Here is a 27706-nt window from a genome sequence, read left to right on the forward strand (position 1 = left end):
GAAGGTGCCTATGGTTCAAATTAAGAACTCATAAATATTTGTTCATAATTTATATAGTTACATGTCACTCACATTTTCAAGGCACTTGAGTTCAAAGTGAAAGGAAATTTTAGTATTAGACTAATTCAGTTACGTAAATTATTACCAAAAAGTACTCTAAGTTTGTGCTAACATGTCTTGGTAAAATGTAATCTTACAAAATCCAAACCAGAATATGGGAAATTTAAGCAAAATCTAGTTTAAAAGATGCATATCATCATCCTTTTTTATATTCCCATAGCAAAATATTATGCAAATAAAATGAACAAGTACGTACATGGACAAACAAATGAAATCTGGTTTAGAAAACTAAATTCAGTATTGTGTACTCAGAGAACATAGCTCAGCTTTTTGAAATGAGTATAGTTTTTCCCTTTTGCTGCCCAACAAGTCTGTTTCCAATATTAAAGGGGAATATTTAGTTCCTTAACATCAAGCATTAGCTAATGCTGCCTAACTTTATCCAGAAAAAAACCGTACCTTTCTTTAAGAATAGACATCATTTCAAATATGCAAGATTGGAGAATTGTCCAAGCGAAAGTGTCTTATATGTAAAGTGAATTGAAGATTTCATATTCTCTGGAAGGATTTCTAATGGTGTTCTTTCAGCCATGTTGTGTAGCATATTTTCCTAAAGTAGTACAATTTAAGGAATTTTTCGTAATTAAGTAATTTGGAAGCTCAGACGGGATTATCATGATACTTCCTGTACAAGACTGGCGAAGTTTTTGGCATTTTGCAATATAAATTTACTCCCCTTTTATCCTGCATTCATTCTGTTTTAATAATATGCTTACTGAGAGTATGTACAATGTCTTTTCTCTTGAGTTTTCAAATCATGCTGGACATTCACTAAATACTGGTTTGGGGATTTCCACATTGGCAGACAAAAAAGCACTTTTTTAAGATTTAAGAATTTTCAAAAACCTATTAATATTTATCGTTTGCCTAAACGTATTACAATAAATAACGTTGGGATTACTGGCTTTAGAAATAAATCAAAAAAGATTATGTACTAAAGGCCTCTATAACTGAAGATAACAAAATAAACTAGGGTGAGTTTAGTCATTTTGAGTTCTTCCCCAAAACAAATCTTCCCCGTGATGTGATTTGGAGTGATTGTGGCTTTAGTAAATGACAGGAAGCACACACACTAAAATGTAACTTCTATAAACAGATAAATAGCAAAACATATAATAATGGGTTACTAGAAGACTACATGGTCTCCACAGATCTCTAAAAAGGAGGAATTAACAAGAAGAATAGGTTAACGAAGGAAAGAGACTCTTCGAAATGCCTGCCCCTGACTATTTCAATGGAATCATTTCTCATCTAGATGATAAGACATCAGGTTACCATTACATGATATTCCACAAGAGTTTCAAACTCCCTTTGCTTTCTGTTGATGCCCACCAAACAGTTACACCCCTCCCTTGCAAATGATGATTCACTCAATACTCGCTAACATTTATAGAGCTTTCCCTCTATGTCAGGACTATGCTCCAGGCACTGATATCATCCTTAGTGATTCCAAAGGTCTTACAAAATGGAGGAACCCAAAGTTGTTTTAAAGTATGCCCCTCAATGAAAATAACAAGTGAACTAGAAGCAAACAAATATTAGGTGGCTTTTCGAAGTCTCCCAACAGCACCTCAGTGACAGAGCATAGGCTGAGATCCAGACCTCTGATTGGTAGAGTGAGCCTGGTTTTATTGTACCAGCACTGTCCTCTTGTTTCACATCAGTGCCCAAGGGGCCACGCTTGGTAGAGGACAGTGTGATCAGAATGGATTTCAGCTCCTTCTCTCCCATGTCAATCAGAGAAAAGTTATTTTATGGTTTATTAATTGTGTTCTGAGTAAGGCGCTCTATTTTTTTTTTTTTTTACTAAAAAGTGAGAGTAGAACTTTAATGTCTTCACCCTAACAACAACAGCAACAACAACAACAAAATGGTAATTATGTAAGGTAAAGGATGTGTTAACCTTATTGCGGTAAATATTTCACAATATGTATATGTACCAAATCATCACATTATACACCTTAAAATTACATAACGTTAAATGTCAATTATATTTCAACAAAGCTAGAAAAAATGTTTGAAAATTATTGCTATATACCTTACTATTTGAAGAAGTACTATAGTAGAGCTGTGAATCACAGTAATAATTTTAAATCAATTTTGCCAGTGGTTCGGAAGTTAATGCCTCCCAAGTATAGCCTGGCATTATGTTTTAGGTTTGTTACCTGTGGTACTTTTTAAGAACATACTCAGTGTTGACTCAGGAGTAAGGACCACCTTCCTTGAAGGGGATAGGCCATTTGATGATACTGGAAGTTTCACCATGTCTTTATCTCAGATGTGTCTTCTGAGGAAGCATAAAGAATAGGAAGAAAATGGGACACTGATGTCTGCATAGAGATTTGAGAAGCTGGAGGTTATCACTCTCAAATTCACCTTCTTCCCAATTTGTCAAAATCAGACTTTTTTTAGAGCATATAGCTAGCTTAGATGTTAGCAGAGTGGTTTTTCTTTTTCTTTTCTTTTCTTTTTTTTTAAAGTTGCAACCAATTCACTTGAGATGGTAACTGGTACTTACTAATACATGCTGACAGAAATAGTCCATCTCTGTTAGCGGGAAATAGGCAAGTGCTGAAATATTCCATACAAGGAGCCAGGATTCACAGTGGCAGGATGCTGATGACATTCGTTACTGCAATGGGCAGAAGAAACCCATCCAAATTCAGGTCGGAATTCATTGTCTGCAGATAATATCCGGAAGGAATCGGTATTTGAGGGGAAAAGGAACCATGCACTAAGACAGGGGTTTAACTTTGGTGAAAGAGTCCTGCTGCAGACGCCTTGTCCGTTGCATGTATTCTGTGACAGACGAGCTGGATGTTCCCTGGGTCTTCAAGGTCCCAGTTGTGAGCTGACAAAGGGCAGTAGGAGCTCTATTTAGCCTACTGACAACACTATTGATTCTTTATGGAGGAATCTTTTGTCATCTAGTCTATCTTCTTAATTCTCCTGTGAAAAGTGGCCCTGATTTTGTGCTTAGGATGACACATAAAATATCAAATGACTTACGCTTTGCATTTAACTTATTTTTGAACAATAATGTAACAACCAGTGGAAAGTATTACGGATGTCTGTTTTTCCCTGATGAAAATAAGTTTTAGGCTAGAATATATCCTTTAAAAAGCATCTGGTTTAGTGACGAGATTTTTTTCTGAAGAAGAGGGGCCCGTGGTGGAAACACATTACTTGTTGGAGACCATCTTTATGGGCTTCCTGGTTGGGCCTCATTTATAACATGAGCCAAACAACATGAGGAAAAAAAGAGAGAAGACATATTTGTGTCTCAGCTCTCCTTTTAATTAATTGTGTCGCACTAGAGGACCAAAAAAAAAAAGAGAACTACATGAAAAAGGTTTGCGTAAAAAAGTAGCAGATACAATCATCTGCCACTTAATGACATAATGAGGATATGTTCTGGAGAAATGCATTGTTAGGCAATTTTGTTGTGCAAACCTCATAGAGTACACTTACACAAACCTAGATGGTGTAGCCTACTACACACTTAGGCTATATGGGATAGCCCATAAAAAAAAGAAAAAAAAAGTAGCAGATAAGAAATGGGAAAAACAAAATATCCTCTGCCCCACCCCAAACCTTCAATGTTGTGTTAGAATTTCTTCATTTTTAAAATAACCCTAATAATCTAAGCCTAACTTAGAGCCTCTTCATGCATTCCAAACGTCTTGTTAGGTTATAACATCAGAACTAAAACACATCGTCACCGGAAAGGGGACCTCTCCTCACTTTTCTAGTTTATGAACTTGGTGGAAACGATCACATCTTTATCATAATCATTAGCAGCACAGAGTTTTTCTGTTATTCCCCGTGGCACACAAGCTCCTAAGTGTTTTAGAGAGACAGTCAACCCGAGCCTTGCCTTTGAGGAATGAACTCTCCAGTTTTTCTTTCAGTACATGCACTAACTACATTAGGATTCCTGCCTTTCCACCATGCCGGAAGAGCAGCCTTGCTCAAACATCCAGAGGATAACGTCTTGTTTGAAACCTTCACTAACCCCTTCTGTATCATCAATTGTGCAATCTGAGAGGGTATAGGAGAAGCAGAGTCATAAGTCACTACAGCTGTTAATGAGCCCACCAAATGTAAAACGAGCCTAGTGCTGTGTTAACCGCTTAAACCCAGGAATGAACCACATTTTCACTGAGGTGTTTTTTCCTATCTCTGTAAAATATGTCTTGGTAATAATTGGTCTCCAGTCTTTAATTTGACTCTTGGCATTGTAAACTAGGATTGTTTTGGTTGGGTACAGATGGAGCTAGTGAAGAGAACATTAGCTAGTTCTGCCCTAGTTCAATAAAATTAAACATGTATCACCCAATCAAAGGAGAATGAATAATGTTTTTTCAAAAAAGTGCTGGCAGCAGAACTACTATAAGACTGAAAGGCTCCCAGCACAACTTGGAAGTTTCTGTTACTGATTTCAAATGAGAATTATTGTTAATAGGAATAAAGTTATTATCGGCATGAATCACAGACACAGAAACCTGTTAACTTAATAATGTGGCAAATGTACTATTAATCTTTAGTGAAGCAATATTAATATATTGCCTAATCTAAGAAAAGGCTCCAGTGTCTTGAAAGCTTGAAATCATTTCTGCTTCTGCCTCAAGTTCTGAAATCATCCCCTTTTAAAATTTTAAATACTTTTATTTCACACAAGCCTCTGAGTATTCAGAAATAATTGCTGTCAATAGAGATTCATTTTCACCTTTGAATGACCAGTAATGTCAAACGGCAACATCATTGGCCTTAATATCAACATATTTTAAATGTATGTCTTGGAACTGAAGGTCAGTAATGGCTATTAAATTTAAAATATGGAATTCTATGATATTTCATTCTTGGTACTTTGATTGCCTTTATACCAGTGATTATTTCATCTGGAGGCAAAAATTTAATTCCAGCCTATCCCAATGGAAGTTTTCTTTGCCTCCCTTGAGAAGTACATTCTAACCATTTCCTTTAAAGTTTCTGGCAAACATGACTGTAGATAATTTTGGAATCTATGTAGTCTGTATCAGGATTTTTAATCCGGCTGCAAGAGAGGCATTGTGGGCAATTGCAAAGTATGGGCGTTGGTGCCAGCCCGGAGTTGATATGGCTGCTCTGCCACATACTATTATTAGCAGAGTGATTGCCAGCAAGTACAAGTCATTTAATATCTCTGAGACTAAGTTTTAGGATGATAATATCAGCCATGTAGACTTACTGCAGAGATTAAATTAGATACTGTGAAGTCATTTTTTGGAAGCTAGGACATATAGAAGTGATCGATAAGGATTAATTTTTGTTCTTTGCAATAAATTGGGCATCTAGATTTGGTAAGATGCATAAAAATCAGTTTATCAGAAATTATTGTAATTTATGTCAAATTAAAAAATATATGACATTTTTCAGAGAAGGCTCAGTCAAAAGAAATATAAGATGTCACTGCATTATAAAGACAAAGAATCAGTAATTCGTGCTATTTGCACAGAAGATTCAAGGCTAGCTATGGACCACTTAGTAATTTTGTACTCATTATTAATTTGTTCATTCTAAGATGTGTTTATGATATTAATTATATATGTGGGTAATATTTTTATGTTTTTGTGCCAGTTATTATTGTGGAGTCAGGAGGAAGGCTGAATCTACTAAATCAGCCTAGCTTTCCTGCATTATTTAGAGCAAAGGTCAGCAAACTTTTCTGTAAAGGACCAGATAGAAAATATTTCCATGTATGGATGCTATTGTAACTACTCAGTTCTTCTGTTTTCATGTATAAGTAGATACAGTATGACTAACAAGTAAGAGTGGCTGTGTGCCAATAAAACTTTATGGACACCAAATTTTGAACTTCATACAATTTTCATGAGCCACAAAATTGTTTTTCCTTTGATTTTTTTCAACTATATAAAAATGTAGAAACCTTCTTACTTTGCAGGACATACAAAAAAAGGCAGTTGGCTAGGTTTGGCCTGTGGGCTGTAATTTGCTCACCCCGGGTTTAGAGAAGCAAGCATTCTACTAGAATCAGAAGGCAGATTCTGCTTTTCCTTTCACTACTGTTAACTGTGTGATCTACCCATCCCTCTAAAATCACTTAATTTTTCTGAGCCTCATCTCCTCTTCAACAAATTAAGTAGTGAGTAAGTTAATCTCTAAGTGTCTTTTCAGCTCTTTTGTTCTATGATATATCAATACAACTCACTCGTTAGCCATCTAAACTCTAAATTGGGGGGTAGCAATGAGGATAATACCAAATTTCTTTAAAGACTTTTATAATCATTTGATAAATGAAGAATATATGAAGAAATTATATTTCTTAATAAGTAAGTCTTTGAGCATTATCACATTAAAAAGTTTTTTTAAATCACATATATTTATAAAGCATACTTTGGACTTGGTGTTTTTTCTCTGATTTCTCTACAGCATAGGGAATGATTCACCAAGGAACTAAGAGTGGGTGGGGAGAGAGTCACTTGCTCATTAGTACTGAGTACTCAAGAGTACCGCGGAGGTGATCCTCAAATCAATCAATTTAGCTACATGTTAGTAACAGTTTTTAAAGGCTTAATGAAGAAGGAAAGCAAAACCTTTGGCGATAGAGAGGTTGGGTAATTGCTCATCGATCTCATATTTTCATGGGCTGCTTTTATGCCTTATAACTATGCACTCTAAAGTATTATCTGCACCTACTGACAGACATTCATAGTTCTACAGGAGAAAGAGCATACCCAGATTCTCCTGAGGTTTGCCTCTGCCTGACCCAACTTAGCTCTTGAAATTAGAGCCTGTAATGATTAGAAGCATTTATAGAATAACTGCCTGATGAAACGTTTGGGAAGAGCTTTTGTTGGGATGAAAATAAGTATTTACTTGTAATATTCAGATGCAATTATTTTATTATTGTTGGGGGGGTAGTAGTAATTACCCTTCCTTACCTGCATAATGCACATTTTGTAAAGGAGCTGAAAAACGAAAAGAGGGAGAAGAGGCAAGAAAAATTTTGTGTCTTCCACTTGGTGCTCTCTGTCGTTGCCACCATTTTTTTCCTTGGCATGGACTAACCAGCTTGTCACATCTCCACGAAGATGGCAATATTGCAGACAACATGTTTTCAGTGCATTAACAAACAGTCCAAAAGTTGTGAGGAGGGTGCAACCTGCCAGTAATTGGAAATATTATGTATTAGTAAAGGAATTGCTCTTCCGTTTTCCATGATGTCAATCAGGAAGATGACAATTATAAGGATGAAGGGCAGTAAAGTGACTGAGAATGTTTTAGCACCCAAGGGGTTGAATTCAAAGGAACAAGCTCTGACAAGAGTTCTGGCCTCCTGGTGACCAGCCCAAGGTGGTGCCTGACAGCTGATAGAAAAAATGAAAAGGTAAGATCAAGGGAAACTATTAAAAAGGGAAGAAAGGAGACAAAACACCAAAGTAAAAATTATAGAATCTCTCAGAAGTCTCTAACTTTTACTCATTAATGAATAAGACAACCTGAACTTTCCTTTACAGCCTTGACACAAAGAACTGGTACTGTTTTTTAATATAAAATGTTATATAAATAATCTTCACTTTACTTGTCATGTAGAGGGTGGTTTCTTATTTTGACATGGCGATGAAGGGAAATGTGTTCTCTGCTTTGACTTTATCCATGAATTTCAGACGTAAACTTTGAACTCTCCAAATGACTTTATACATGTTGATAGTGTATATCAACATGTATCAATCCAATCTAAAAGTTCAGATTGGATTAGTTGGCTTTTGACTTTTCCAGTAGTTTCCTCTGGGTTTATGTGGCTGTCACTTTAGCATCAGAAGCATTTTATTGCTTTAGATGTTTGCAGTCACTTACTGCTAATGATTTGCAACGTCATTGTTGCTTATTTTATGATCTTTCAGATTCCAGCTTTTCTTTGATTCCATTAGGACTCCCTGATACAGTGACAGATAAGAGACCCCTGTTTTGTTAACAGTTCAGTTGTACCATCATGATTGTTACAATTTTTTTTATAGAACCCCTTTGACCAGATAATCCTTCCACAAATTACATAGACACTAAACCATAGTTTCAGGACAAATGGTGAAATAAATGTGAAAATCTTTGAGTTTCTCTAAAGAAACTCTAAAAAGTATAGTTTGGTTATCATTTGATTATGTTCAAGTTTCCTACAAAATTCTAGATGAAATGCATTCTAACCGAGTTCATTTAAATGCCACAGAATTTTGGATTTTATATTAAAATAAAGAATATGTATTAATCTTTCTTTTTATGGTTACAGAGTGATTATATTGATTTGATCTGGTTTTTTCTCTAAGTGTTATAAGAGACGTATTATGTCATTCGTTGATTAATTGAGGAAGCTGGGGGCCGAGTAATTGGATATGGAGTCTTTCACCTCTAAGTCACTGAATCAAACCCAGCCCAAATTGGTAGTGACCAAGAAATGATTACAGCAGTGGCTTTTTGGTGGCCTCTGTGAAGCGTGTAGAGGTCAAGTGGAAGTATGTTGGGATAATTGCTGACAGGAGATGGGTTCATATCTATAGTAACTATTGCCTCTTTTTAGTCACTATTTCCAGACACAAATAAGAGGCCCAGGGACTGAGAAGGCCCAGGGGACAGAAACACCTATGAGTGGCCAAGGTTTGTGTCTCTTAGGAAAGAAGTAATAGGAACATCTCCTTATTATTGCAGGAAGAACTGCTCTATTATGAGACTTTCCTAGCTATTTCAATTAGTTTACTTAAGGTTTTAAAAGATGAGAACTGAGAATGTCTTGATGAACAGCCTAGAGACCAAATTTGAACAGGTCTGGGCTAGGAGGCTTAACTTTCTGACATTTCCTTATTATCTTGTCTCTGTTGCTCATCAACCTGTTCTCTGCTCAACTCTTGCAAAACATTGCTATATAGGTTATTACTGGCATTGATCCAGCTTACTCTATGCTTTCAAAAAGGCTTTATTATTAACTGATAGCTATTTCCAGGACGAAATACTACTTCTAAAGATATTCCCCTCAATTTTCTGTCTATGTTTCAAATTCAGGTATTTTATTGAATATGACATGTTTTAAACTCATTATTCTTTTTTTTTTTTTGTATAAACAAATCACTGTTTGTTGCAAGATAAATTTGGATCTGTTCTTATACATGATAAATTGATACCTGCAATTTTATTAAACAGTTAAATATCACTATCATATTATTTCTGAAGGTTAGATTAATGCATCTTAAACTAGTGGGGTTAAAAGACAAGTTTTTTTTTTTTTTAATTTCTCAACTATCATGATCAATACATTTGTGAAATACAATAAAAATGAAATACCAAAAGAATAAAATAAGAAACAAGGACATATAAAATATAAGTCCTGATTTTTTTATTATTAGATTTAACGGATATAAAATATAACTTTCCATAAGTACTTTTACATGTTTGCTTTCAGCGTCTGTATTTATTTTACTGCATACCAGTAATAAACAGCTTATTGGCCAAAGCTGCTCCATGGATTAGGCTTTGAGTATCACTGGCTTCAAACCAATAAACACTTTGAAAAATGAATTTATTTAAGCAAGTAAAATTGTATCTGATGTGGTGATATGAAGCAACAAAAACAAAATGGTTAAGAACAAGAAATGGATAATCATGAAGGAGGTCTAAAGTTTTAGCTAGCACTGTGAATGCACATAATTTATGCCAAACAAATGTTTCTAGTCCTTGAGAACATACCAATAAACGTGACCTACAAACTCCTGAGTTTTGTTTCTGGTGGGGGTCACACTAAACAAGCAAGAAAATATTAGGCAAGTTCAAAGATGAAAACAAAATGGATTGATAAAATAGAAACCCATGGTAGGTTTTGTTGTAGAGGAGACTTAAAAAGTTGAAATTTGAACTGAGGATTGAATAGGCAAAGAGATCCAGAGGAAGCATATGCCAGGCATGTCATGAGGTAGAAATGAGCTAGGAGACGTTCAGGAATAGTAAAGGCCAATGGGACAGTAGCTCAGTTAGTGAGAAGAAGATTGGAAGGCGAGGAGGTTCAAGAGTTGTTCAGGGGTCAGACTTCACAGGCCAAAAGAAGGAACTTGGATTTTGTTCTCAGTGTTATGGGAGACCATTAAGTTTTGTATAGAGTAGAGATATCATATGCTGTATAATTTAAAAAATATTCTCTGAGCTCTGGTAGCTGTATGGATAATGGATTTTAGGAAACAAGAGAGGAAGCTGGGAGACAGGCAAGTAGTGGTGACTTGTACATAGTAGTAGCAATGAAGAGAAGTGAATAGGATGGGACTTGTTTTTGAACAATCAGTAGGATTTTCTGATGTGGGGAGGGGTTTAAGAAATGAGAAGATTGGGGATGACTACTTCTGTTTCCCTTAAATAACTGGTTATTGTTGACTTACATTGATATGGAAAGTCAAGAAAGGGGTCAGTTTGCAACTGGAACATTCAAGAGCTGAGTTTTGGTCAGGTTAAGTTTGAGACCAGTATTAGATAACCAAGTCAAAACATTGAATAGGAAGTTGGATATATGACTTTAAAGGTGAGGAGAGAGGTCACTACTGTGTTTCCCCGAAAATAAGACCTAGCTAGACAATCTAATGTGTCTTTTGGAGCAAAAATTAATATAAGACCTGGTATTATATTATATTACATTACATTACATTATATTATATTACATAAGACCCAGTCTTATATTATAGTAAAATAAGACTGGGTCTTATATTAATTTTTGCTCCAAAAGACGCATTAGAGCTGATTGTCCAGCCAGGTCTTATTTTCGGGGAAACACGGTATGAAATTGAGTGCTTGGTGTATAATTGGCATTAAAAACTGTGGAACTAGAGATTACTTAAGGAAAGAGGGTGGGAAGAGAAGAGCCAGGGTCCCTGGAATGAATCCTAGGGCTCTGCATCAATTAAGAGGAGAAAACTTAGCCAAGGTGATGGAAGAAGAGTGGACGGTGTGCTAGATGGGTTGTAAGTCAGAGGGAAGGAGAAGTAATAAACCTAAATTGATCAGCTCGGCTGAGAGGAAGCCAAGAAGCTAGTTAGAGAAGGCAGGAAAGGAACAGTACAGTGATCTCCCTGTCCCATCAAACTGCAGAGTTATCACTGAATGTTAGGAGGGATATCTCGTTGAAAACATCTACACCTATACATCACGCCACCTCCTCGGATTAATCCTTTAAACTTAATAGAAAATTTGTGCCTTCTATACAAATAATTTGGGGTGTCATGTAGACTCAGCCTTTAAAAGAATCCATTGTCATTATAATTCTCAAATTGCTTTTCTGCACCAGGAGCAGAAATGGGAAGTTGGAAAAAAAAAAAAAAAACTGGAATGAAAATGCAACTGAGACTTCAAGCTCCAGTTTAAATGTGCAAACACACCGGGTGTATACATTTTAAAATAAAACAGATGAGCTATTTAAAATTTTTTATTGCAAAACTTAAAGATTGTCACCATTACTATTTAAAAAAAACAAAACTTTAGAAAGCAATTTTCCATTCTTTGTACCTTTAAGTCCTTGGCTCTGATGCTCTGCTCCTCTGACCTTGATCTAATCATGAATATCTATGCTACTTAATTATAATAAAAAAGCCTACATTGCACTCTAGATGGTAGATGCACATTTTTTTCTTCTTTGGTCACCTGCCAGTTCTCAAAATTATAGCAGTGGGAAAAAATGCAAATGAAGCCCGTGCTTGACAGCTAAACATAATGGAATGCATGGTCCACATTTGAAAAGTTACCTTAAAATAAAAGGTAGCATATAAAAAATCATTTCTTTAAGGTCACCTATGGCTTTGAATTACAGCTTGGAGGAATTTCCAATTTAGTCATCAGAGAGGAAGGAGCCAAAATAAAGATTATATACTTTGCTAGAGGGAAGACAGAGTTTTACTTCATCAAGTTGGGTGATCTTATAACTTGGAAATAGAAACAGAACAAAATAAAAACAAAAACAAAAACAACTCCAAAATATTCATTTTATAAAGTATTACGTAAAGTAAACCACCAGAGAACATTTTCTATTATAATTTTACTTGCAGCTAGTAAACTTGTTTTGTTTGTAAATTTCCAAAGAAAGGTTACTTTATCATATGTTAAAAAACGTAACATGTGGACTACTATAATAGGGCTGACAATACACAGAGTTGATTATATAGATCTATGTAACTCAAAAATCATATTTATTCAGATGAATATATTTTCAAATAGGAGATTGGAAAACAAATGAATGGATGCTAAATAGTTATTTAGAAAATATGAATCTAAAAAATTATATATATATGTGTGTATGTATATATATGTATATTCATAAAAAACAGAATTTTTGATAATTACACACTCCAAAAAATATCAGTGATCTTTCAATAAAAGTTTATACTTTACATTTTCTTCTTTTTTGCTATTCAGGGATGACAGAAAGATTCTCTAAAAATTGAAGGAAAAAGTCCACAATCCCATAGAAAAAAATGGACTAGATATATGAACAGGTAGTTCACTGAAAAGAAACAAAACAAAACTCAAATTACTCCACAGCAATGAAAAGATGTTCAACTTGTCTCATAATAAGAGAAATGTCAATTAATATTTAAGTGAGATTTCATTTCCCACCCTCAAATTGGCAAAAATCAAAAGTTTGACGATGTACTGTGTTGGAGAAACTATGTGGGAATAATCATTCTTATACCATTTTGGGAAAAACATACAACATGTTCCAACGACTGTAGAAGGAAATTTGGCAATATGTACCAAAATTATCTATGGATTTACTTTTCGATTTAGCAAACTTGTAGGACCTATCCTAAAGATAAGCTGGGGGACAAAGTAAAGAGAGGTATACACCAAGCTATTCATTGGAACCTGCTTAACAGCAAAAGTAAAGAAACAACCCAAATGTGCATCAACATAAGATGGTAAAATAAACAATGGTTCACCACACAGTGGAGTACTATGCAGCTATAAAAAGGAATGGGGCATATTTTTGCAAACAGTTATGAAGCAACCACTAGGTTATACTAAATTGAAACAAGCGAGTGAGAAAAGTGTGAATAATATGTTACTGCTTATATAAGAAGGGGGAATCCATATACATGCACAGAGACACATACACACATATAAAATTTTAATAATTTTGTAAATTAAAAAATGAATGTTGATTTTTAAAAATAGGTAAATTGAGAGCTAATGGAATAGGAGGGGATATAGGAATGTATAGACCTTGTTTTGGACATAAATTTTACATGATTTAAAACAAATTAAAAATTTTAAAATACCTGGAAGTATAAAGAAAAATGGAACTAATGCACTTAATTATACACATAAATTTAGTGGTATAACCAGAGAGAAACTATACCAAGTGACTTTAAACCATAATAATTCTAGTGAACATTCCCAGGGTTAATGACATTAAAGGGGAAAAAAAAAACTGCAAGAAGAATCTTAACACTCTTTCCAACAATCGTGTTGTTGGTGGTAGTGTTAATCTAAGATTACTGAGTGTGTCTTTTGAAATGAAGCAAATATGCAAATCTACTGCTGTCATTGAGAACTGGGATTTTTGGCACGGGAAGAAGTAGAAAAAGATCTGAGTTTGATAAAGTTAAGTAAAAATCCTGTAGCACTGGTTTTGATTAGGGTATTAGTGTAATCCAAAATGTATGTTATCTTAGAAAGAAGAAAAAGAACATTTTTTAGCTTTGTGCACTGAAAGACTAGCAACCGTGATAGACTCAGGAGCAGTGGGCATCCCTAGTGCTAAGATTGTAGTCTCTACATTCCTTTATATACAAGAAGGAAACACAGTTTTTGGAGAAAGAGATGGTTCGAAGTTCAGGGAAGGAAATGATGACCGTACACTATCTTATCATAAAAGCCAGGGAGCAACCAAAGACAATAGAGGCTTGTCTGAAGAACACAGGCACTAAAGTGGAGAGGATATCACGGCCCAAATACAGAACACTGTGAGCATCAGTAATTGGAGTGGACAGAAACACGTTAAAATTCTTATGTCCATGAATTAATAATAATAGTTAAAGAAAACTAACAGGTCATCTTTGGTAGATAATGAAGCTCAACGTATTAAATCCAAAATCTAAAAACAGGGAAATAATTAGACATTTATTTCTTTTCCTTACATAATCTGTACCTCTGTGTAATTAAGTAGTTGTTGAGGAATTATTTCAGCTAATAAGAGAGAAAGAAATATAGAACATCACCATCCTGCAGCTCCCAGTAAAGTCATGGATTTAGGCAAAAATCATCAGTGGGTGCTGACACTGCAAAAACAGAGTAATCAGACATTATGCCTCTTGATTGAAGCACATAACATCATCTATGAAGGAATTCCCCCTGCCAAAAAAATCTGAATCTGATTAAGTACCTAGGTCTGTTAGACGATTTACAGGAAGTAAAGAGAAAAACCTGTTGGATCACACCAGGTGGATGCAATCAGCAAAATCCAGACTATTGCAAATGCTCTATGAAAAATTGAAAAGAGAGAGACAGAAATGAAGGGGGAATATATATGATTTAAGAGATACATCTCCCATTTGGAATATATGGGCCTTATTTGGATTTGATTTGAATAAAGCATAAAACAAAACCAAACAAAAGGTTTTTTTAATGGAAACAATTAGATTTTAACAGTGACCAAGTATTTGAGGATGTTAAGAAATTCTGTGTGTGCATGTGTGTGTGTGTGAGGTAATGACATTGTGATTATGTATTTTAAAGTGTGTGTATATATATATATATATAAACATATATATAACATATATAACATGAACATGATACACACACACACACAAATGAAATGCTATAATATTTAGTTTTTGCTTCAAAATTACTACGGGGGGATGGGAAAAAATGAGTAGAGATAAGTTCTTAATTGCTGAAGCTGAGAGCTATAGACAGATGGGTTTCATATATGATTTTTTTCTCTTTTTGTTTATGTTTGAAATATTCTATTATTAAAACTTTTTTCTAACAAGGGAAAACTAAAAGAAGATAGAGATTATTGATATTCTTGCAGACTCTGTTGCTCCCGAGTGTAATAACTAGCAGCATCTACAAATTCTATGAGTTGAAAGAGAAGTTGTAAGGAATCAAGGAGGAAGGAGCTGTATCAAGAAAGCCAGAAAACCCCAAAAATTAATGTAATGTGTGATTTACTTACATTTTTCAGGCTGATAAATCAGGTTATAATGCATCATATGAAGAGTTGTCAGAGCCACAAGTGCAGACATAAAAGGAACAAGTAAAACCAGGGCCCACGACCCTCAGTGCTGAACGTATGCTATTCCCAAAAAGACAACAGTTGCATTTAGGTTCATGATCCAACAAAACCTGAGGTACACAGAGAGACAAAAATAAAAATACCATTTGAGTTATTTCAGATAACAATTGCTAATTTTAAGGCTTTTACATAAATGGAAGTTATAAAATAGTGGCATGTGAGCTGAACGACACTTTGCAAATATTGTTTATTAGATTTCTAAATAAGTTTATACTTACCAGCTATGTCTTACCAGTTTCATTATCTTTGTTTCATTCCTATTTAGAGAAGATGTAGAGAGAGTGTGTTCTCTTTTACCTAAAGCAGACGTTGACAAATATTTTCTGTGCAGGGCCTCGCAGTAAATAGTTTAGACTTGGCAGGCTATGTGGTCTCAACGCAACGACTCCACTCTGTGTTGTGGAGCTAAAGAAGCCACAGACAACTGAATACAGCTAATGAACCTGGAAAGTTTACACAGTTAAGGAAATAAATCTTCTTATTTATTCCACTTTTCAAAGTAGGAGGAAACTCAGGAATACTCAGGTTATACCCAGACCATGCATTAAATCAAAGAAATAGGCGTCATTTGAATAAAACTTTCAGTGTCTTCTCCTTGTGTATTACAAATAAGTACCTAAATCAGTAGTCTGATGTGCAAGTTCTGGGAAAATAAGCTCTACCTCCCAGCCTTTCATTGGGTCTAAATCGTGCAGAATTCCATTGCAGAGGAGGGTGTCTTCATAGTAACTTAAAAAAGGTATTGAAGTAAAATTAAATATAATAAAATGTGCCCATTAAAATATATAGTTTTATGAGTTTTGGTAAATGTTTCAGTTATGCAAACACTAATAAATCTAAGTTTTAGAACACTTACATTGTCACTAAAATTTAAAGTGCTTAGATCAGGCCCACCCAGGATACCAGGATAATCTCCCCTTTGATTAACTCAAAAGTAACTGATTAGACCTTGATTACATTGCAAAATATCTTTACCTTTGCCATATAACATACCATAATCAGTGGGTGATATCCGGTCATCTTGCCACATTCTGTTGGGCAGAGTCAGATCACAGGTTGTTCCCACACTCTGGGGGGTGGGTCTGTCAAGAGTATGACCCATTGGAGGTCATCCTATGGCATTTCCTGTACATCTTTTAACTGAAGGAGAGAGCAAATGAGAATATGGAATTAGATGGTTAATTAATTAAAGACCAGCCTCCTTTCCCCACCTCATTCCACTTGCTGACTGGGGGTGGAGTCTTGGCTTCCTGCTGTGCCCAGCTGACGGTACCCAGGAGGATGGGTTAGAGCACTGTCAATTTCTGCTGGGCAGGGGACCGAAGACCAGCTCGTTGGGTGGCCCTCCCAACACTGTTCAGGATGTGGTAGCAGAGTGTCCCTGCCTGCTTCTGCTCAAGAGTGTGTATGTGTGTGTGGGGGTGCGTGTGTAAAATATTAGTTTCCTGTTTGCTGCTGAAACTATGGAGCCAATGTGGGGGAGGGGCAGTTTTTCAATAGTGTTTGAAGTGGGGCAGGTATTGTCAACCAGTTATTTATTTATTTATTCATTCATTCATTTATTTATTTAGCAGTTTTATGGTTTAAATTTTATGTAAGGTCAATAATCCACTTTGAATTAATTTTTCAGTAGGATGTTATGGGTAATTTTTTTTTCTATGTGATATATAGTTATTTCAGCACAATTTATTAAAAAGATGATCTTTTCCCATTGAATTTTTTGGGCATTTTTGTTGAAAATCAATTGACCATATAAATGTGATTCTTTTTTCTGATTCTTTATTCTGTTCCACTAATCTATCCTTATGCCAATATCATACTGTCTTTATTGCTATTGCTTTTTTTCTTTTTTAAAGCAGATTTGTTGAGAAGTAACTGGCATACAATTAACCGCATGTATTTAAAGTGTGTAATTTGATAAGTTTTGAGTATGCGCGCCCCCATGAATGATCACCCCATTCAGGATAGTGAACATAGCATTACTCCAAAATTTTTCTTTATGCCCTTGGTAATCCCTCCTTCCTGACACCCCCTTCCCATCTCCAGGCAACCACTGATCTTTTTTCGGTCACTTAGATTAATTTTCAATTGATAGACTTTTTTTTTAGATGTAATTTTCAAGTGTGTACTCTTTTTATTTGGCTTCTTTCACTTAGCATAGTTATTTTGAGATCCATGTTGTGTTTATCAGCAGTTGATTCTTTTTTATTGCCAAGGAGTATTCCTGTATATAAACACACCACAATTTGTTTATCCATTTATCTGTTGATGGACACTTTTCTCAGCTTGTGGCTATTACAAATAATGCTATTATGAACTTTCATGTACAAGTCTCTGTATAGACATAAACTTCCATTTGTCTGGGGTAAAAACTTAGGAGTGAAATGGCAGGGTGATATAGTAGATGTGTATTTAACATCTTAAGAAATTTCCAAATGATTTTCAAGCAGTTTTAAAGTTTTACATTACCACCACCTGTATATGAGAATTCTAATCTCTCCACATCTTGGGCAACATTTGGTATGATCAGTCTTTAATTTTAGCTATTTTAGTAGATACGTTGTTTTATCTTTGCATTTCCCTAATTACTAATGATACGGAGCATCTTTTCATATGCTTTTGGCCATCTGTATGTCTTCTCTAGTAAAATTTCTGTTCGAATCTTTTGCCCATTTTAAAAAATGGAGTTGTTTATTTTCTTATTGTTGAGTTTTAAAAGTTCTTTATATATTCTAGATACAAGTCCTTTATCAAATATGTAATTTGCAAATGTTTTCTCCCAGTCTGTGGCTTGTGTTTTTATTCCCTTAACAGTGTCTTTTGAAGAGCAGGAATTCTTAATTTTTATGAAATCCGATTATCATTTTTGTCTTTTACAGGTCATGTTTTTAGTGTTGAATCTCAGAAATCTTTGCCTAACCCCAAGTCACAAAGTGTTCCTCCTCTTTTTCAGAGAAAAAAAATCTAAACATTGGAGAACTGAACCGACTGATTCAAAATCTTACAGCTCTGTTTTTGCACAGCCATGAGTAGTAGCTGCCATTCTGGTGCCGCCTCTAAGGATAGGCTCACTGGGCTAGGCGTCCTTTTTATACTCCTTTCCGGGTCTTTCCAGTTATAGATTTCATGACACCACCATTTCCTCATTAATCCAGGCTTTAACATTTGAAAGTACCTTTCACTCACGTCTCTTACCATGTTTTCTATATCATTAATTATGAATATTGTCCTTTCTCTTTAGAATGGTGGTCAGAAGACATACGTTTGAATCACAGCTCAATTACGTGATCTGTGATTTTTGGCTCTCTGGAATTCTGGGTCTTTATCTTTAAAATAGGGATCATACCATCTGGACAGGATTTTGGTAAAGATTGAAAGAAGAACACAGACTGTAGCTGTATAGTGCCAAAAAATGTTACTTGTTCTTCATTTTTCTCCCTTCTTGATTCCAGGTACAAAATGTGCAGTGAAGTTGGAGCATAATGAGCCAGGGATAGTGTTAGAGGAGAAGGCCAAACACTTCCGTGTGGTCCAGATTGTTTAGGTCCTTGAAGTCCATAGCAGGGAATTTGAGTTTTATTTATAGCACATTGGGAAACCATTCGAAGGGAATTGAACAGGGGGCTGAAATGATCTGATTTTAAATGGAGAAATAAAAGATTATTGTGTCAGCTCTATGACTTATAGATAGGGCCTGGTAAGAAACGATCACAGCTATTGTAATAGTCTGGATGAGAGCTAAGTGTGAAAAGGACAAGTGTGGTAGTAAAGGGAGAGAAGTAGATAGATATGTGATATGTACTTGGGAAGGAGACATGTCCAGTTAGACAAGTCTCACTGTCTTATAAACATTCCTCCTTCTTTTTGGCCCTGTGACTTTTCATGTTCCTTGGCTTGCCCTCTCTCACTTTCAAAGTCCCTTATCAAATCTCTTTTTCTTCATTCAGTACTCTCTTGAATATTCTACTTCTCTTCTCTGAACTTCTAAAGCAAATATTCATTCTTCAATTTTCACTTTTATCGGTTTTATTTTCTCATTTATAGATTGTCAAGATCCCTGAGAGCAACACCTTATTCTTTATCTCTACTTCTTTGCCTCCATGGGACCTAGCACAGTGCTAGATCCATAATAAATGGATAGTAAATAACTAATTGATTAATAACATGGTGCCTCTTTTACAAATTCAGTCAGTCAAACAAACAACAGCATTTAAAAAAAAAACAAATTTTCAATAATTGACCTAGGAAAGTAATCAAATATCAAACACAGAGGAAACTGATTTACTATGAGGTCGGACAATTACGTTCACGAACTCATCCTAGAAAAAATGCTATATACCTCATTTGCTGAATATCACTATGGTCACCTTCGAAGTACTCCCCTTGGCAAGCTATGCACCGAAGCCAGTGTCTAGTCCACCCTTCAAAGCAATTTTGGAACTTTTTTTCTAGAATGGCCATCAGAGCTGTTGTCATATTACCCTTGATGTCCTGAATGTTATCAAAGTGTTTTCCTTTCAATATTTCCTTTATCTTGGGATAGAGAAAGAAGTCATCGGGGGCCAGATCAGATGAGTAGGGAGGGTGTTCCAATACAGTTATCTGTTTACTGGCTAAAAACTCCCTCACAGACAGTGCCGTGTGAGCTGGTGCATTGTCGTGATGCAAGAGCCATGGATTGTTGGCGAAAAGTTCAGGTCGTCTAACTTTTTCACACAGCCTTTTCAGCACTTCCAAACAGTAAACTTGGTTAACTGTTTGTCCAGTTGGTACAAATTCATAATGAATAATCCCTCTGATATCCAAAAAGGATAGCAACATCGTTGCAACCAGTTCGCGAACTTAATTGTCAGACCTCTATCCATGGATAGAAACATCACAACATAGGTGAGGTACAAAGTGAGAATTTTCTAGGACAGCAGAATAGAGTCCCTATGCTCAGCCTTGGGGCTTCCTTTCCTGCTGTTGCAAATTGCACATCTGAGTTGTGACTGTAGCAACTGAGAGAAGCTGGAGCTGAAAGCAAGGTTATATTTCCTTCCATCTTTAGAAAATAATTTTTTTAATGTCAAGTATTGCTGAGAAAATCCAGGAGGACACTGTGTGACTCTTCACTACACCACATGGTGATGTAAACTGAATTCTCTAAAGAGGGTCAAGGAAAATTACAATTAGTCCAAGACTTAAATCTTGTGAAAGGTAGCTAGAAACCAAAGAATTATAGGCTAACTACATATAACTGATTGGAACAACTGATAGGAAGAGATTTCACATAAAGCACTAAATGTATTTGAACAAATGCCACCCAACCTATTTGATTGTGTAATTTTCGGAAAGAATTACCCAGTACAGGCATGTTTTATACATGTCTTTGTTGATCCATAGACAGGAGGAGCCATAGATAATTAAGGGTGAAATTATATATATAGCAATTGTAAAAAAAAATAAAAGAAAAATCTACAGTCTTCAAGCTCACCATTAAGACTCCTTTCACTAGCAAATTGAATATATAAAGCACCTTTCACACAGAAAGTCAGGGAGCAAAGCACTAAAGCAAAACAAATACCAGTGATTAAGGAAAATTGAAAGCAGCAGTAAAACTATGTTTCTTTAGTCTACTTTTAAATACAGACTGGGAACTGCAAATAACTAGGAGTATACATAAGTGGAAATTCTTTTTTGTCTTCATGATTCTATGGTGTTGAATACAAATGAGAAAAAACAACTTGTTGTTGCAAAACTCAGCAACATTTTTGATGTTATTTAAATATTTACCTTAATTTATTTATTAATAAATTTTAAACTCACTCAAATATTTTGTCATTCCCTAGTCCAAACAATTTTGACGTGCTTTAGACTTATTTTAGGAGGAATGGTTTAAAATCGTCTTTCCTAACTTGAAAAGTATCAGAGCAAGGAGGCAAACTTTCAGGTCTTCATAGCACTAGTGAGCAATTTGAAGAGTTCAGAGTGAATGTTTTATTCTGCATTGAACAGGACTTAGATAATTCATCAGGGGATTTGCAGCTCTTCAGTGGGATAAAATTGAGCTGTTTAGAAGAGTTAGTGAAACACTTGGGTGAATAGCTGTTATCAATCATTGCTTCTTTTAGTGTAACCACTGGCCTATTGAAGTACCTCAAAAAATGCTCTGGCAGCCAGGAATTTGGAGAAAGAAGGAGCAAATGAAAATTTTACAGCTCTTATTTTTTATCTATAATTTTTTTCAATAATGTTGTTAAATAAAAGGCAGTTTAATAAAGGAAGATCATTGATTTTGGTGAATAGACAAGATGATTAAAGTAAAAGGTATATTTTCAATTAAGAAATTTGGGAGAATGTTTCACTCTCCTTCTCTTGCTCTCCCTGTCTTTCTTATACTTTTAACTTGCTCTCATTCCCTTTCTCTCTGTCCCCCATTCTTTTACCAACGTACCAGTTTCAACAGGTGTTTATGTATATCATTTTCTCCTTTCTGCGTTGAAGAGCTTTGAATCAGCTCATGTTTACTGATGAAAATAAGTCCCTACTCATTCACCTACCAAACTTAAAAGCTACCAAGCAGAGCTTAAGAAAAAGGAGGAGGCAGCAAAAGCAGTAAGAAATAAAAGGAATTTGTCTTTTCTTAACCCTAATTATTCTTTGTTTTCTAGTTAGATGTTGGAGAGAAATTCTGAGTGTATTTCCTGAGGGTTTACAATTTTGGCAGAGGTAAAGTAAGAGGTGCCTCTTGCAATTAGGGTGAGTGGGAAGCATTTATTAAATTTGGCTCAAACCCATGCAAATAGAATTTTGGAAGGACTAGTGATTTTTTTTTTTTAAAGGCTATTTAAAAGCTGTTCCTCATTATGTAACTCAGAGGATATTTTGAGTATTTATGAGTATTAATAAGATTAATCCATGAACTGCATTGATTTTGTTGGCTGAAATGTGCCTTATAAATTATCACTTCACTGTTGCAGAATGCATGTAGATTTATATTTTGTTTTTTTCCTCAAGGATTATGTAGACTTTCTCAATCAAGTAGATTTTGAAGTGTGGTGGAAAGTTGCTGAGTCTTCAAAGATTTTCAATGATCATTTAGTTCCATTTGTTTCAAAGGTAATCTCTAGATTACCTTTGGAATCCCCTTTCTTTATGTCTCTGGAACTGTTTTCAAAATTCTGAAGCAGTTGCTAAAATTCCCTAGCAATGTTCCCAGGAAATTCTGATCTAAAAGGTTGGGAGTGAGACTGTCAAGCAATGCTCAAGTGAATATTAAAACAGCTTTTGGAAAAATGCTGTGGGATAATAAATTTTTACCTCAACTATTTCGCTAAGATAAAAGACATTCAATTTGAGTAAATAAATATTAAAATCAGAACATTTTAATATAAAACAGATATCTTATAAGGTCAATTTGAGTACTAGATAGTCAAAATTTCTGGAATGGAATAAGTCTCCAGACTTTTTCAAGTACTTTACCAATATTCTATTCAACGCTTAAATCATATATAATTAACTCTGGTAACTAGTTAGTAACAGACTATGATATGCAGATATGATGTAAATTATCAGGTGAATTAAGTAGAGAAATGTGGAAGCAAGGTTTGAGGTTAATTGTGGTAGAGTTTAAAATTATGGTCATGAACAGACTTTAAGTATCCACCTTAATTTGGCTTCCAGAAAAGATTCTGCACAGGTGTATTTACCTAGATGATCTCTAGTGTGGTGAATCTTAATTGTATACCTCAGATTTTGGAAAATGCTGAAAGAGCCAGGTTCTGATCTGGATAATGGAGTGAGAATGTTGGCAGATTATTATACCTCTTGATTTCTGGGAGTTTAGCTTTAGTCTTTCAATGAGGTACATCGTTGAGGAAGATCCAGTACCAGATGGTAATGTTGGCTGGGAGTGGTTTTCTCACCTACATTTGGCAGCTCTACTTTGAAGTGGTGCTTTCAATGCCTGAAACTTCCAGTCTACAGCATTTCACATGATCACTGGGGAGCTTTATCTAATTATCTAAGTAGATACAATGACACATCTCATTAAAGGTCCTGTAACTGAACATCTGACATCTGTGCTGAAAATAGAACTGGATGCGGCCTTCAAGAGGTATGTTGTTTTTTAAAGACTCTACTGAAATTCCTTGTATTAGCCAAGTCTGTAATTTCTAGAGGCATTTTTCACTTGAAGAAATAGATTATAAGTGAATGGGCTGCCTATTTTAAAGATAGCCTCCTGTTAAATAGGTACCATCTTTTCCAGAATTCAGACAATAATATTAACTGATGACTTATTTGTCATTTAATAATAATAGTAATAGCTATCCTAATTTGAGTATCTGTAATGTGCTAAGGTACTTTATGTGTAGGCTATACAACAGCCCTCCAAGATATTCCCATTTTGTAGATGAAGGACCTGAAGCTCTGAGAGGTTAAGGCACTTGCTGAAGACCATAAAACTCCCAGGTGACAGAGCCAGGATCCTGCCAGCTGTCTGGCTGCACAGTGGGGTCTCTTGCAGTCTTGCCACCAACCCCTGCAGTATGGACAGGAATAGAGTTACCATTCATTTCTATAAACTGCCACAAGCAGCTGTTCATAAAAGTTTTCATGTAGTTTACGGTTTATACTGAATATTTTTCTAAGAAAAGAGGAAGCAATCAGATTCAGCCTTTAAGGAGCTTACCATTCAAATAATCCTTTTCCACATTAAAGAATAACACCCTGATTCTTCATACACATTTCTAGGTGCTTTAACTTTAGGTTTTAAAAATACTGCATGGTTCTTATTATTGAAGATTTTAATGAAGTTAGGAAATAATAGGTAACCAAATCGAAATGTGTTTATCCTAAATTTGGTCTGGCTCCTCACAGCTGTAGAAATTCATTTTCACTCCTCTCCTCTTCCCCCTCTACAGAGTCCTAAAGCACAAACCCATTGGGAGTCCCCTCCATTGCCCAAAGGAAATATTTCATTCATATAATGTCTCCTTTGTAATCAACACTGAGAAATGTCACTTTGATTAAACACAACTCTGAATGACTAAGACCACAGTACAATAAATTCTCCAGAGCTGTCTTTCAGAACAACTGATTGCTCTCCAGTCTTAATCCTCCAGAGTCTTATTTAATCAAAATGATGTTGCTAATTAAGGATTAAAACTTCCGAATAGAATAAAAAAGAAGGATTTTTCTTTCTCCTTTGGGCAGGTCAAGGAGGCAGAATTTGCTATAAAGAAGTAGAGTCCTTTCCACCTTTGGTGAAACTGCATTATTCTCTGACATTTGGACTTAATCCAAAATAGGCCTGAGTGCTTTGTAATATTAATATAATCAGAGAAGGGGTGGGGGCGGGAGGAAGAAAAAGAGGGAAGGAAAGAGAAAAAGGAACTGTCTTGGATAGCTGCATATACCTAGATAACATTTATTCTAAAACTTTTTTATTTAATAATTTTAATATAAATTTTCTTTAAACATTTTCTCTGATGCTCTCTGTGCATTGCTGTTATCTGTTGCTCCATTATCCATTGCTAATGTTGCAAAGAATATTTTAGAAAAATATTGGCAACCCACTTCACAGGAAAGGGAACAAAATACAATGTATCGCAGATCTGTTTGACATCACTGATGAATAACAATAAAAACAACACAATTCTCTACTAAATGCTGAAATACTCTACCTTAAGATCAAAATTTCAATTTTTTAAAAAATTTGTATTTGATCATAAAAATTGATTCCTTAAAAACACATAGAACTGTATAAGAACTCATTGGGAGAGGCAAAGATTCACAGAAAGGTTCTTTGGTTTTCAGGGAATATAAACTCTTTCAGATGGTGGGGCCAAAGTGGATGTGAAACAGGTGCTGGTTGATGTTTTAACAAATTGTAAAACACTTCTTCTATTCTTTTCATCTTCTCTTTGCATTGCCCTGTGATTGTATAATCCCTGCCACATTCATTTACTCCAATATAATAACTACCAATAATAGTTACCACTTATTGATCGCCTACTATGTGCCAGGTTCTCTGCCAGCAATATAGATCTGATAGCCTGTAATAAATTCCAAGAAGAGGCATTGTTATAACCTTTCAGAAATAATCACACTGAAGCTTATAGAGAATAAAGACTTGATCAAGGTCAGGTAGCTTGTGTTAAGTAGAGTTGAAATTTCCACCCAGGCCCATTTGGCTCCAAAGCCGCATTCTATTCAATATGACAAGCCATTTCACACTTATTTACTTGGAGGATAAATTTATCAATGTATTTCGAGAAGGTGCTGATAAGTTGTGTTGGTCTTCACCTGACTCGTAAGCTCCCACGGTTACTGACTGAATCATTGTCACAGGCATTGCCATGTTGTCCATTACCCATCCCAATCAATAAAGAAGACTGAACTACTACCATCAAAATGGGGCCAGAGAGCAAACAATGAGAAATCCCAAAAGGGAGAGGAATGTCATCAACCTTGTTTCTCTCCCAACTAGTGCTACTTACCAGTTAAAAAAAGACATTCGATTCTGTGATCCATACTCCTGGAGGTTGTAAGCATCCAGTGGGCAAACAATGGCTCTAATTCCTCCCGTACCCAGGCAGATGGCCAACAGTGCTACGTAAAACAGCCTGTTCTGCTCCTTCTTTGGTATTCTATTGACCATATGGTGAGTACCTATATAGAAATCTTCCAAGGGAAAAGCAGCCATAGATAACAAAGCAGTACCTGTAGACAAAGAAAAAAGGGGAATAAATATGGCATAATCCAATTGAATCACCAAATCACATCACACATAAGGGTTTTCCTCAGAAAGTAGCATCACTCTGTGATTGTCTTATTAAAATGTTTGTTAATCACTGCCGTTCTGGAGGTAGCATAATTATTTTAAATGTGAAAATTTTCTTCAATATGCATTTTAACTAATCCAGAATTCTAGTTCCCTCCCCTTCAAGCCTGAACTATCCTTTTCTCTTTGAATGTATAAGAAAATCATGCCCATTTTAACAAAATTAAAACAATTCAGAAATATGTCATGTAAGAAACTAAATATGCCTATAATCCCATCCCCCCAGAGAAAACCACTGTTAACAAGGGTTATTTTTTTTCATCAATCAAGTGATAGAAAATGTGATGATCTCAGACATCTCAGAAGCCTGTTAAATAAAACGTTTTAAGAATAATATTATTGTACTTAGAGGAGAACATAACCTCTATTAGCTTTTTCTACTTCTCTTCTCCTTTTAGTGCCCTTCTTATTTCTCCATTTCTCAAGCAGTGGGGTGGAGCCTTCTTTGCTTCACACCAAGGTAAGAAAGCTGGAGAGAGGGGTGTGAGTTGGGTGATGCCGTCCACGGCTGAAGGAGGGGAGGACAGGTCATGATAATGGAGGATTGAGCATTCCCTGCAGGGACCACACCTGGAGACTTCCCTTGTCTAATAGAAATTATGATTCAATTCCACACTTTTGCTAAGCTCTTTATAGTCTGTATTACGTTGTTTCCTCTTGGAAAAACTTGTGATGTCAAAGGATAGATTTTCTTATTCTGATTTTGCCAAAAAGGAAAGAAAGAGAGAACAAAATAGAAAAAAGAAGAAACAGGTTCAGTAAGGTTAAGTGATTTGCCCTGTGTTACTGGGTACCTCAGATATAATCTCCCTTTTCTTCGAATTCCTGTCAAGTGGTCAAATCATCAATTTTTTTTTTGTCAGTTTAATTAGAGAAAACAGCTTCTCCATGTTAGGTTTTGTCCTCCATTTTATTAATTTAACATTCATATTTTTGGTATAAATTTTTATATGATTAGTTTTCTCAATTAGACTACAAGCTCCTACATTGGACAAGATATTTGTCCAATGTATCTGTCTCCCTTACAGTGGCTTTCACACGCAATAGTTATTTGGTAACAGATTGATTTACCATGAGGATAGGCCCTTTAAATTATTCAGTTTGTAGTGTTCCCTATTGGGGTTAGTCAGACATAAAACAAACTACTGTCTCTGCTACTCAGTGCCCATCTCTGGAAGGGTGACACCTGGCAAGCTAAGGTTATCCAAAGAGGATGGGCAGAGGAGTTAGTTCTTGCAACAACCGTTTATTTAAAGACAACACTTTTAGTGGTACCATTGTGTAAGTTACAAAGGCACTTCACTTCCATCTTTTGAGAACATGTCATAATATACTAATTTCAATAGATCAAAACTTTATATCTGCTATAAAATTGATGTAATAAAAATACAAATCAATAACATCTCTGATTTAAAAGTGTCTTTTTGATGTGTGCTATT

General features: G+C 35.3%; 1 protein-coding gene across 1 annotated transcript in view; it reads right to left on the reverse strand.

The window, feature by feature from the left end:
* SLC15A5 (solute carrier family 15 member 5) overlaps positions 1 to 27706 on the reverse strand; it is a 69705-nt gene that overhangs the window by 39312 nt on the left and 2687 nt on the right. The window contains 4 exon segments of the mRNA XM_033118558.1: positions 2639 to 2826; positions 7066 to 7285; positions 15320 to 15489; positions 25924 to 26146. Coding sequence (XP_032974449.1) covers positions 2639 to 2826; positions 7066 to 7285; positions 15320 to 15489; positions 25924 to 26146 — 801 coding nt within the window.

The sequence above is a fragment of the Rhinolophus ferrumequinum genome, chromosome 10 (genome assembly GCF_004115265.2).
Source record: "Rhinolophus ferrumequinum isolate MPI-CBG mRhiFer1 chromosome 10, mRhiFer1_v1.p, whole genome shotgun sequence".
Classification (NCBI taxonomy): Eukaryota; Metazoa; Chordata; class Mammalia; order Chiroptera; family Rhinolophidae; genus Rhinolophus; species Rhinolophus ferrumequinum.